The 13,990-nt window shown below is 39.5% G+C and overlaps 1 protein-coding gene across 5 annotated transcripts in view; it reads right to left on the bottom strand.

The window, feature by feature from the left end:
* Cdkl5 (cyclin dependent kinase like 5) overlaps positions 1-13,990 on the bottom strand; it is a 185,376-nt gene that overhangs the window by 47,605 nt on the left and 123,781 nt on the right. For all 5 annotated transcript variants that reach the window (XM_085684852.2, XM_085684849.2, XM_048440681.3 and 2 more), the window contains 4 exons: positions 11,526-11,662; positions 5,235-5,355; positions 3,163-3,222; positions 589-679 (listed from right to left, as the gene is read on the bottom strand). In XM_085684852.2, coding sequence (XP_085540978.1) covers positions 589-679; positions 3,163-3,222; positions 5,235-5,355; positions 11,526-11,662 — 409 coding nt within the window. The remainder of the gene's footprint in view (positions 1-588; positions 680-3,162; positions 3,223-5,234; positions 5,356-11,525; positions 11,663-13,990) is intronic.

Below are 13,990 nucleotides of genomic sequence, written 5' to 3'. Positions count from 1 at the left end.
AGTTGTGTGGCTGGGGCAGACTGTAGGGCCACTGGCAGTGGGGCCAGGGTTTATCCCTAGTGCATGAACTGGCTTTTTGAGTCCATTCCCTATGGAGGGATACCTTGCTCAGCCTAGATACAGGCCAGTGAGAGACCCTGTCTTACAAAAGTGACTGAAGAATGAGATTCTGGTCTCTACATGCACATACAGTGCCCCTCCCCTGACACACACACACACACACACACACACACACACACAGAGAGAGAGAGAGAGAGAGAGAGAGAGAGAGAGAGAGAGAATGTCTATCAGACACCAGCCAAAGGACATCTACATCAACGCGTTCCCAGTCCATTTGCCAGTCAACCATCGGAGTGACTCCAAGAGAGGCTACTGGGCTGAACTCAAGCCACAGGAGCTCAGAACTGAGATAAAGGCAATGCAGCTTGTTTCTCAGCAGCATGACGTCCTTAGGGGTATTTTTTCACACTGAATATGCAACTGATATATTTAAGTAACCCAAGTTTTTATTTTCCATAAGTGATCCCAATACAAATGACAAAGAAACAGCAAGTGTGTATAGGCCACACTATTAGAAAAGTAACTCACCCGAGTAATAGCTCTGGCGATCGGTACCACCTTGTAGCCACATACTCTGTGTAATTCGCATTATTGCCCTCTGAGAGATTCCGAGCAAAACCTGAAAGAATAGCAATTTCCTGTTGGCAAAATCGTTCACATCTAGTAATACTTTTAAGGAAGACCAAAAGAGTATAATGACTAACATTAAATAGACTTTATTAAGAACATCTTTATTTGAAATAGTTAAGTGTTCCTATGTTAAAGCACATGATGAATTTGCTATAGACTCAGTCTTTCTTCTATGCTAAAGAGCTGTGTTTTCAAATTCACCCAGTCTTTTTTTTTTTTTTTTTTTTTTTTTTTTTTTTTTTTTTTTTTTTTGGTCAGTATGTGGAGCCAGATTTCCAAATAGACTCTCCTAAAATTTTCAATTTAAAATTGAGAGCTCACTAGGGCCAGGAGTCCAAGTCACATGAGCATTAATTCTGCTGTGTGAGACCTACACAATACTGTGTATTTACTGTTGCTGCGCAGCTCCAGTCATTAAGTAAACAATTAACAGTTGGCACTGATAGAAACGAGTAGGCTGAAAATTACTCTTAGCCCTTAATGCTGTAGAAGCGACGAGGGTATCTTAATCACCTTCTAGGCACTAGCATTGTTTTTGTCCCCACTCTTTCCAAAGGTTTAGGACCAAAAAATGAAGCAGGAAGGTAAATCAATTACCCATCTAACCCACCAAATGCAATAGAGGTTCACCACCAGGGTCAGGAAAACATTAAAACTGGAGTAAAAATTAAGGCTTGTGTCAGCTTGAGAGGCAAAACTTAGTGTTTCTTAAAGTGAAACAGTAAAAAAGAGAAATGAAACAACAGCAACAAAAGACAAAGCCCCTAACTTCAGCTAATCAATTCTCCCTACTGGAGCATTCGCTGAATAACTATGTGCAATCCTGAATGGGGCTCTCCAAGCCAGACAAAGGAGTTGCCTCTCTGCTAGGGAAGGCAATTAATTAGGAAGTCCTTGATGGGACCCACAGGACATAGGATGCCACATGGAGTGCTGCCAGAAGGAACTTCCTGACCACTTTTTAAAGCAACAATGCTAGAGAAATAGTACACTTTTCCTATTGCTAACCACACTGCGGGCATTTCTTTTGTATTTATACCTGTTTTAAAATCTTCAGTCACTTTGAACCTTAATGTAGAATCATGGGTAGGCATAGTAAATAAGAGTGCGAGGGACATAGAGTCTGCTGACATCTTGGGAGGTAGTCATAATTACAGACGGGAGCTCATAGACAATATTCTTGGAAATCAGTGGAGGCCAGAAGAGGGAAGTCAGATCCCTTGGAACTGGAGTTACAGCCAGTTCTGAGCTACTTTGTGGGTACTGGGAACTGAACCCAGGTCCTTTTCAAGAGCAATAAGTTTTCTTAACCACTGAGCCATTTCTCCAGCTCCCAATAATATTTTAAAGAGTTGCCATTTTTTTTTTTTTGCAATGTAGATCAGGTAAAAGGAAAATTTCAAAAGCTGAAATGGCAACATTTGACTTAAAATCAGTGCATGTGACCCTGGGGCTTGGAGTATGTTCAGTTGGTAGTCTCTTCCTAGCATGCAGGAGCCCCTGGGTTCTACCTCTAACATCGCATAAACTTGGATTGGTGGCACATGATTATAATCCCAACACTCAAGAGGTGGAGGCAGATGGATCAGATGCTTAGGGCCATCCTTAGCTACAAATGAGTTGGAAGTCAGCCTGAGATACATGAAATCCTATTTCAGAACAAAATAATTTAAGTATTTAAATCAACTCTTGAGTAGTAAAGAAAACTCAAAAATTTTAATTGTCTGCTTCTTTTTGTAAATGCTCCTTTCTGATATTTTTATTGAGCCATAACCTAAACACTATTAAGTTTTCTATATTATTTAAAATATTTAACAGCATTTAAAATAGAATTATCCACATGAAAAACAACACAGATTTTACTAGAAGTATAATTTTTAGAAGTTTTTCTGTATATTTGAGAAATAAGGAGTATTGTACACCAATTACCCATTTTATTCATTAAACATTTAACAAGAACAAATAGATGTGTTCTCAAAATGGCTTTGACCTTACCGGTACAACCACTGTATGTATACCATACATAAGTGTGAAGATGGGCACTAGTGTGAAGATGGGTAGCTAGTGGTTATGACTAAATGTAGAACAATTTCTATCAATATACAAAACATTTTATCCTACTCTAACCAGGAATCTATACTGATGGTTCACAGAAAACTCTAATTCTGGGATCATTTGATACTGGGTCATTTGGTACATTACTCCTACATGACAACCAAGTATTTGTTCCAAATTAACTTTCATTAAACAAATAACTTGCATAATTTGTTAAAATTGCAGATAATATACCATACAACAAAGAGAAAGCAAAGCTATACCAGCCACCAGCTGTCAGTATATGACTCAACTAAATGCTCCTCTACTAATTTAAATCAAAATATAAGATTACTTTTAATATACCTTTAAATGCTACCCACGTAGTACATTAAATTAATCCTCTCAATATTGGGGCTCAATTTCTTTTTAACTTACCGAAGTCACATAGTTTCAGGACATCATTGTGGCTGATTAAGAGATTTTCAGGCTTTATATCTAGAATACCAAGATTAAAAAACAGTAAGTAAAGACGTCCTATTTTTTGCTGATTGACACAGTACTGCAATGGCATCTATTTAAAATCATCTAAGCAGGATTTGACTAGAAAACTGTGCAGTGCGAAGAAGAGAAAAGACATTTTCTGCTGCTACAAAAAGGCTCCATTTTTTTAAAGAGGTATGCAGACCATAATTGCGAAGGAGATTCCCCCCCCCCAAAAAAAAACCCAAAATATAACTATCTCTCTCCCTTTCCCTGCTAAGGATTGGCCCTAGAGCCTAAAGCATGTCGAGGACACAACTTACTTAATTCTGTGAGGAATTTTAAAATGATTAAACTTAGGCCAATATACTTAAAGGAACTATTTTTGCTTCATAAAATGTTAGTAATACAAATTTTTGGAGATTGAACCTAAAATGTTTATATCTCCATGATATCTTTAAAAACATACCCATTAATGGTTAAACAGTTTACTAGAGGAAAACTCTAAAAAGGTTCTCTGTATAATTCCTATATTCACACACCTATTTTGTTTTTTCGTGTGGTTCATAACAGTCAAGACTGTCATGTTTTCCCCAATAGGTCATGTAAAGATGTGATAAGGGTTAAGGAGCAGAAATTTCAGAAAATGAAGTTGAACTATTCCACTGAGAGGCACCTTACAATCTTATTTGTTGACATAGGATCTCATGTATCTCAGACTGGCCTCCAACGCCTGCCTATGTATTCAAAGATGGCATTGAATTCCCAATCCTCCTGTCTCTACTTCCCAAATGCTGAGAATACAGGTATATACTGCCATGCCCAGCTACAACTGTATTTTTAGAGAACAATAGTTACCATCTATATTACGTGGTAGAGATGAAAATAAGGTGATTACAGAGGGAGTGGAATCGAAAGACTTTCCAGTTATGGGATTGTGTTTTCTGATCCTGGAGATCGAACCAAAGGCTAGTCAAGCACTCTACCATTTACAGACCCAGCTCAGAGTCAGACTTCCTATCACTTAATCAAATCACAGTCCTATAACGGAAATACACTTAACTCAGCTCCTCATTAACATCCTAACGTGTAACACAGGCTGGTTTTCAACCATTATCTAAGATACTAGATGGCCAGTTAACTTGGGGCTGTGTACAGTCTTGCTAATAGGGTAACTACTACGAGAGTCAAATAGTAGAAGTTGGAAATCTTCAGCTACTCTTTCTTAAAAGTAAGACTACTTTAAAGGTAATTATCCTTGTACATTTGTACAGATAAATTTAGTATAATAATAATTAACAATAATACAAAGAAAAGAAGTAGATATGCCAACATTTCTGATAAACATTTTAGCTTCATTATTATTATCAAACATTATTATTATCCATTGCTGTAAGCTTTCCAGTGTAAGTGAGATTATTAGAAAATAAATATTAGTCAAAATGACACCAAGCAAATAATTCCCCTTACTGCTGAAACCACTGACTTTGTAGTGCTAAAGAAAAAGTGATATAGTTTAGAGAAGTATAACCATGGGCCATACAAGACCAATTATACTTTGTATCTATAGACAAGGGGCACTTTTCACCAATAGGGAGCAGAAATCAGCACGTAAAGATGTGTATTAGAGATGTGTGCTGGTCTAAGACAGAACGAAAGGAAAGCTGTACTGGCGGATCAGTGACTTAAGAGACCACTTATAATCTGAGTTGGTTCACATGCCCTGGTCTATCTGTAAGACACAAAGGCTATGGAAACTGTCTATCTGCCTCTTTGATTCCACCCAGAATAAGCTGCAAATTTTGCATCTGCTGACTCATTAGTATTGCAACAATCATAGCAGGCTTGGTTATACAAATAGAGATATCACCACAATATCCGAATAAACCTGGATGCTGCCCTTTGGTGGGTATAGAGCAAAAGACTTCTCATATGTTTACTTTCAAAATAGAAATAGTCTTAAAACAGATCAATCTTTAATTAGCCAATTTATTTAGTAGTCTCCATTTCAAGAGTCCCATACTCACCTCTATGGACAATGTCATTCTTGTGGCACCAATGAATAGCTTTGATTAGTTGGTAGATGTAGCTTTTCACTTTTTCAGGTGGAACTCCATTTGGCATTTCTTCCAGCAATTCAAGCATATTCTAAAAGTAAATACAGAGTCATTTATCTTAAAAATTAAAAAAAACCTATCAATTATGTAACAAACAATCTATAGCACCTTAGATAAGGATTCATCCAATGTAAAGCATGCATTTTTCATTTTGTAGTTAATATTCAACTTAGTTTGTGGAGGATCAGGATAGTGCATTAAATAAAAATTCTCCTTTACATTACTTTTTAAAAATCCTTACTGCTGCCTCTAATTCTGAGAGGGGGAAGGGAGGAAAAAAAAGAGGGAAGGATGAAAAAGAGAGAGAAGAATGATTAGATTTATACATTTGGTATAAAAATTGAAACAGACTAGAAAATCCCATTGAGGGCCAGTGGGATAGCTCAGCAGGTAAGACACGTACTACTTAATGGATGCAAACCTGACAACCTGAATTTGATCCTGAAACTCACGTAAAGATGGAAGGTGACAACTAACTCCACAAAATTTTCCTTTGACCTCTACATATGCACTTTGGCATGGTTCCTCCTCACATAAATGGAATAAAAATGTTACAGACAAAAATATTGTTAAAGAAACACATAAAGCCCAGACAATTGACAATTCAAAATTGTCAATCTGGAGTCAGAGACTAGTTTGCACAAAGTTCACGCAATATTTTCTGGTAAATCAGATATTTCAGTGCATGTCTGTCAGCCCAGTACTTAGGAGACATTACATAGTGAGACCCTGTCTCCCAAAACACCAGAAATGCTAAGCCTAAACTTAACTTAGCCAGTCTCCATTGTATTACCACATTAACCAAAGATTCTCCATTTCTTTTGCAAAACACAATCAAGAGGGTTCACAGTACACCTTAGCTTATTGCTTGAAGGTACCCACATAGAGAAACAGTTCACGAAGGGAAACCTGGGGATACATAGAGGCTCAGATGCTGCTCACAGGCTCAGGAAATCACATCATCTTCAACACAATGCTCAGATGTTTGCCTTTTTCACTATTGGCATGTGCACTGATGGTACATAGCAACAATAGGTAAATTGCTAGAACACTAACAGGAATCAAAACAATGGAATTTTCAATCCAACTGACCCTGGACATTCTATTAAATTAAATTAATGCTATTAAACTATTAAACAAAAAAGCAGTTAGCTAAAGATGTCCTTGATGAAGCAGTAGAAAAGCATTGCTTTTATAAAATTTTATTGGACATGTTGTAACAGTTAACTTTTGATTGTCAAATTGACACAATGAAAAGGGGGTGTCAATGAGGGATTGCCTAGATGGCCTGTGAGCAGATGTGGGGGGAATTGTCATAACTGCCTTCATTGATGTGGGCAGACCCAGCTTGAAAGTGTGTGCACAGTTCCTTGGTTTAGAGCTCTGAACTGTAGAAAAAGTACAGAAAAGCTAGACTTGGCTATGCAATAGAATGCATACATGCGTTCCTTTTTCTTTGATCATAGTTGTGGATATGATATGACTAGTTGCTTCAAGCTCTTGTTGTGATTTTCCTCCACTGGCAGACTATAACCTGGACCTGTAAGCTAAAATAAACCCCTTTCTTCTCTAAGTTGCTTTTTTTTTTTTCAGGATATGTTGTCACTGCAACACAAATGAAACTAAGACATGTCTTTTTAAGAATCTACTTGTCAACTGAAGAATCTACACAAAGCACTTCTGCTGCACACATGCCATCGAAACCACGGCTGTCCTCCCTGGATGCTGAGATGCATCTGAACCACAGCTGTCCTCCCTGGATGCTGAGATGCATCTGAACCACAGCTGTCCTCACTGCATACTGAGATGCATCTGAACCACAGCTGTCCTCACTGCATACTGAGATGCATATGAACCACGGCTGTCCTCACTGCATACTGAGATGCATATGAACCACGGCTGTCCTCCCTGGATGCTGAGATGCATCTGAACCACAGCTGTCCTCCCTGGATACTGAGATGCATCTGAACCACAGCTGTCCTCCCTGGATGCTGAGATGCATCTGAACCACGGCTGTCCTCACTGCATACTGAGATGCATATGAACCACGGCTGTCCTCCCTGGATGCTGAGATGCATCTGAACCACAGCTGTCCTCCCTGGATGCTGAGATGCATCTGAACCACGGCTGTCCTCCCTGGATGCTGAGATGCATCTGAACCACAGCTGTCCTCCCTGGACTGAGATGCATCTGAACCACAGCTGTCCTCCCTGGATGCTGAGATGCATCTGAACCACGGCTGTCCTCACTGCATACTGAGATGCATCTGAACCACGGCTGTCCTCCCTGGATGCTGAGATGCATCTGAACCACAGCTGTCCTCCCTGGATACTGAGATGCATCTGAACCACAGCTGTCCTCACTGCATACTGAGATGCATATGAACCACGGCTGTCCTCCCTGGATGCTGAGATGCATCTGAACCACAGCTGTCCTCCCTGGATGCTGAGATGCATCTGAACCACAGCTGTCCTCCCTGGATGCTGAGATACATCTGAACCACGGCTGTCCTCCCCGGATGCTAAGATGCATCTGAACCACGGCTGTCCTCACTGGGAGCTGAGTGTACGTGCAGGCTGCACTAGCCACTTTTTGTGCTGTACCATTTTCTATCTTAAAGAACAACTGAAATGCAAGCCACTTGTGTTAACATTGTTGAGTATGTTGTTAATTTTATTTTATTTTTGCATTGCTACCTAAGCACTCTACCACTGAGCTCCTACTCTAGCCTCAAACAGTTTTACATTGCTCAGTTTTGTCTAATATGAGAAACACTACTAGATAAAACCCACATAAAAGTTGTGAAGGCTCTCAACAATCTTAACATAATTAAATATCATTATCAACCACTGAAATAATGTTTCTTTAAAAAGAGAGCTGCTGCGCATATGAAAATCATGTTTATAATAGTTTGAAAATATCTAACAAAAGAGAGCCACAAAATGCGCTACTGTCTAGTCAATGGTGACAGACATGCATAAGCATGGGCAAGGAACAGGTGCTGGGAGCTGATAATCATAAATACTGACAGGTTCTGCACGGAGATTGCTCTCTAGTCTTTTGAACCTTTGCTTCCATTTAAAGATGCATTTATGGGTATGTTGTATGCAACAAAGACCAATAAGAACTTTAATCAGAAGATCAATATGCAAAACACCTCAACCTACTTCTGTAGAGGATTCAATGTATATTTATGGTTTCAGTTAAAAATGTCGAAAGAATGTTTGCAGCTTAAAAAAAAAACTCTATTGCCTTTTTTCCAACTAACAAATACACAGGAGATGCCAAGAACAAGGAGGCATAGGAGAGCTGTACTCTTCAGTACAGAAAAGATGTCTATCTCTCAGTTCGTGTTTTACTCACGCTTCCTAAGCGGCAGATACTATCACTCTCCACAGCCATTTTCCCTTACTCTGTAGGGAATACAATTTTCAGCCACAGCCTCAGATACTCTGAATGCTGAGTACATTCCTCTCTGCCTTGCAGCAAGTGTGACCCATGTAACTATATACTAGCTAACAGGATGTGACAGCTGGAGCTGACACTAAAGACCAGGAAGCGGAGCATGCCCTTCAGTCCTGTGCTATCTCCGTTGTATATGTTTGTGAGGAAGAAAGAGATTCCCAATTTTGTTTAGGGCATTGTAATTGTGGGTCTGAGCTAACGACTCCCTATCCTGTTTGAGCATCTTTCTCTATGCTCCACAGACTCACTGCAGATTGCCAGGCACTGTCGCTGGTGGGCAGGTGTAATGGTTAACTTCCATCCAAGAATCACAGGGGTAGGGAAAGAAGGCCAGGCCTCAGTGTCAGAAGATTGCAATATTGGTCACAGTACTGTCACTTGGGAGCAGAGAGATCTCAGGCATGTCAAATTGCTTTTCCCAGAGAGAAAACAGATATGCAGAAGAGATATCTCTATTTGATATACTAAATTGTTATTTATTGTAAATCACCACCATGAATACAACACAAATAAAAAAAGCAAGACTGAAATACCAGATGTGTCAAATTTCATTATTGGGCAGTGAAAGATGAAGACCGAGCAAGTATTTGTGAAAACTAGAAAATAAACAATCTGTTTTTCCATAATCCTAGTACAGCAATATTTTTCTTAAAACAAAAAAAATTTAGTTTTATTTAGATAAAGAAATACCAAAACTAACACAGAAAAAAGATTTTGGGAAAATAACTTATAATAACTGATTTAAAATGACAGGGCCTTCACTGGGGATATTACCCACAGTTAATGGTAGGCCCCATGCACAGCAGTAGATGGCCAACACAAAATCAACTCAATGATATTTTTGTAGACTTTTGTCTCATATTGCTTTGTTTGGCCATTCTTTATTTTACTAGTCATTTGTCTATATATTATGATTTCCAATTTTATGTTTTTATGAGTCTTGGTTTTGTGTATGTATGTGGTGTATGCATTTCTTCTTTTTTTAAATTCTATTTTTGTTGTCATTTGCCTGTTTCCTTTCTAGAGAGAAAAAGAAAGAAAGGGCATAGAGTTGGGTGGATCAGGGGGCGGGGAGAAGCTGGGTGGAGTTGGAGAAGGGAAAACCCATTATCAGATCATATGTGAAAAATATTTTCAATAAAAATATATATTAAAATAAAACGATAGTCTTGTATATTTTAAATTATGCTAATAAGAATTAGGTTCTATGTCTTATTTCAAGAAATACATTGTAAATGCTGAAAGAACTCAAAGTAACATTACCAAGTCAGGTCTTCCTGAAAACATTGCTTTCTTGTCACTTATGTCACAATGAACACCAGGGAATTGACCTATCAGCCAACGGCAGTCTTTCCAGTCTTAATCTGTCTTAGGGAATGGCCAATGAACTGCTCCTCAGTTGCTTTCTACACAGCAGCCAAACCTTTAACAGGCTCCTTCCTCTGCTCCGAGTTTCTCCTACTGTAATCAGTTGAAACCAACTAACTCCTCGGTCAGTTGCTCTCTAAGAAATTTGGAGACAGCTAACCTTTCGCCCTTAGGTAACAGTATTAAACCATTCAGTAATGAGTTAACCTTCTTTACAAGGTGTTACTAGTGATCTTAAGAGCAGCTTCAGGCCTTCCTTTACAATTCCCTCAAGAGAGCCAGGGTACTGGTAGTTCACAAAACACTGTTTCTGCTTTGCTTATCCATTACCCTAGGTCTGACTGCAGGACCCAGCTACTGCTCAATGGACCTGATGAGAACTGTGCCTCTATCATCCTTTTTCATACTGCCCACTCACTTATTTCTCCTGCAGAGCTTTTGTTCACATTAAATTGAAATAAAACGAAGCTGAAAACCACTTGTACATAGATTCTAACTCCAGAAGCCACACCACTATGCTGTTTAAACTTAAGATCATCTGAAAGCTTCTACACTGTATAAAATCCCTAAATTGTACTAAAAGGAGCAGCTAGCTTTACCCGAAATAATTACACGGAAACTGTATTCCTTTAAACACTGCCTGGCCCATTAGTTCTAACCCCTTATTGGCTAACTCTTACATTTTCTTTTAACCCATTTCTAATAATCTGTATTGCCACTTGACTGGCTTACCGGCATGAGTTTAACCAGCGTCCATCTCAGAGAGGAGCTTCATGGCTGACTCTGCTTTTTTCTCCCAGCATCCTGTTCTGTCTACTTCACCCACCCAAGGGCTGGCCTATCAAAAGGCCAAGGCAGCTTCTTTATTTAACCAATGAAAGTAACACATAGACAGAAGGCCTACCTACTCCATTTCCCATTTTTCTGTTTAAACGAAAAGGAAGTCTTTAACTTTAACCAGTCCAGCCCAGACCACGGAAGAAGCAACATGTGACCTGCCCTGCTGAGAAAGGTACCGAGCCTGTGGCTAGCATAGATAAGAACAATGGGTTAATATAAGCTACAAGAGCTAATAAGAAGACTGAGCTAATGGGCCAATCAGTTTATAACCTAATGTAGACTCTGTGTGATTTTCTTTGGGACTTGCCGACTGTGGGGTACCAGGTAGGACAGAAACCCCAACAAGCCAGCCCCTTCATATTACACTAAATCTACTTCAGGACATCTAGTGACTGTAGGAGATAGTTTCATTTTTAAGACCCTCAGATTATAAATACATGGATAGGTCATACTAATTTATCCTACTTTCTTCAATAGTGTCAAAAACAAAAGACAATGTAATCTGCACACTGGTAACTCATGACTTACTTTCTCAACATATTCAAACACCAGGTACAGCTTCCCTCTCCGGCGAAAGGCTTCCTTCAGTTCCACAATGTTTTCCTGCTTGAGAGTGCGAAGCATTTTAAGCTCTCGTAAAGTCGTTTCCTTGACTTCTTCATTTTCTAGAATACAGGCAAATACATTAAAGCTTTCAGAGCTACCATTCAAAGAATTTTAAGAGCACTGACATCTTCTATATAAGAAGTCCACAGATAAAAAAGAAGTCCACAGATAGAATATTAACACATTTTCTTGGTGAGACAAAGAAAATAAGAAACTTAAAGAAAAGACTTAGTTGGATCTTATGGTGTACACATGTATTCCCAGCACTTAGGAGGCTGAGGCTGGAGGATGGTAAGTTTCAGGTGAGCCTGGTCTATGTGGTACCAAAAAAGAGCCCAAAACAAAATGAACAACAAAGAAAAGGCTTCCTCAAACAGCTCAAACCCGTTTTTTTTTTTTTTTTGCTCGCATTTTCTTTTTGTTGTACCAAACCAGAGATTTATAGACATAGCATACAAATTTATCATTATTTTAGCCCTAACATTCTGTATTGCGGAAGAAAATGTTTACAATGGTTATGAGAGTCAACCCTATCAGTGTACAGAGGAGACACTGTGTCCAGAACATGTAGTAGTTGATATCTTAAGGCTGGCTTCAAGTTTTAGCTTATAAGAGCATTTTATTCTTTAGGCTGCTTGTGAATCACCTCCATGAGTACAGGTTGTACATCAGGCATTCACGACACAGTTCATGGCCAAATCACAGGGTACTCTTAAGAGTGTCTTATTTCTCTGAACAGCAGCTGCTGTGGGTTCCTGCTGCCTTCCCATGGCATGTCCATCTGTCCATCCCAGATGGTGTAGCTGTTCTGGGATGGAGAACTTCTGCTGTACCAGTATCTGCCCTTCCATACCATCAACTTCACTTGTAATAACCTTCACAGACATGGAGGAAGGACAGAAGTTACATTAGTGGTAATGGATTAATGGGTAGACAAACAGGGAGCTAATATTTTCACTTTAAATATATGCTTATGATAGTTTCGGAAGTGACAGGGATATTCTAAGTATTGTTCTTTTAATATGTATGTTCAAGAATACAGGTTCATAATTCCCAAATCCCTACATGGAAAACTGAGCCTCTTCTATGTTTGTGACAAATTCATTCAGAAGTAAAACGGAACTGATATGAGACTCTTTATGGTATTTGTTTAACCCACTTAATATGAATATTCATAGTCTAGGCTATAGAAATATGCCTTGATTACAGGGAGCTATGTAGCATGCCATATTTCCATTCTAAAACTTCCAAATTATGAATTAAAAAAAAAACGCATTTGGCCTCAAGGCTTTGGTTAGGGGCCAGCAGCCAAACTTGTGAGATTATGTTGTGGGGACCTCAATTTCAGGCATGTCTTTAAGTCTGAAGAGAAAGAAACTGAAATTTCAGGAAAGGGACAAGAAAACCTAATGGCTTTCAGGAAGACACACTGTGTACACAAGGTACCAGAGAGGGGGAAAGCTGGCTGGAGGCTGTGATGGAGACAGGGAAAGATTCTAAGTGCAGAAAGAAGAATGTTTATCAGCTGATTTTCTGTCCAGCCCCTCATCCAGGCCTTCTCCAAAATGTGTTTTAAGAAGAGGGTAATAGAAACAGGGCTTTGTCGAAGTGGTGAACCTGTGACAATCAGGAAACATAAAGCCAATACTTCGTTGTGACCTGGTTCTGTAAGTTAGGAAATGGTTGGAGCTTGCTGGAATGCAGGTTAGTAAGGGACACGGATGCCGCCTGGGCAGAAATAAGCAGCGGCACTAGAGAAGGCCAACAGTGGCAGAAGCAGTATCGTGAGTGAAGAACCGGAGAGTGAATCACACACGACAGGAAGGATGGGAGACATGCAATTGGGAACTTGTTGAATCGGGAAGCAGCGAAGCTGTTGGATAAGTCCGTGGTCCTCAATACTGTTAAGTACTACCGCGGCCCCAGCCACTGAGACCTGGGGACAGCCTCCAGCCTCCATGAGAAACTTAACCAGGCTCTCCAATTTCATGTTCCCCTCACCTTAGTCTTTTAGTTGCCCTAACAGCCCTAACTTTTGTTAGCATGCGGCATTTCATCTGCTCTCTGGACCCAGAATGTTCAGTCTTCTACCCTGGTTCGTGACAGTGCTGGTTCTTTCAGGGTTTTTAGTAGAATTTCATTCCTCCAGAGGATTTCCCAGATCCTCAAGTAAGATGACTCCTCAGGCTAACATTCTGTATCACTACATGGAGGGCTTTCTTCTCATGGACCAGTTCATCATTTTTCTAGATATGAGTGGAGGATCCCTGACCTGGAATGCTTATGACCAAGAAGTATTTCAAAGTTTAGATATTTTTGATGTGTGTGTGTGTGTGTGTGTGTGTGTGTGTGTGTGTGTGTGTGTGTGTGTATGTGGTGTATGTCTG

Source organism: Myodes glareolus, chromosome X (genome assembly GCF_982192425.1).
Source record: "Myodes glareolus chromosome X, mMyoGla1.1, whole genome shotgun sequence".
Classification (NCBI taxonomy): domain Eukaryota; kingdom Metazoa; phylum Chordata; class Mammalia; order Rodentia; family Cricetidae; genus Myodes; species Myodes glareolus.
Note: the sequence above shows the minus strand (reverse complement) of the source record. Positions and strands in the feature narration are given on the sequence as shown.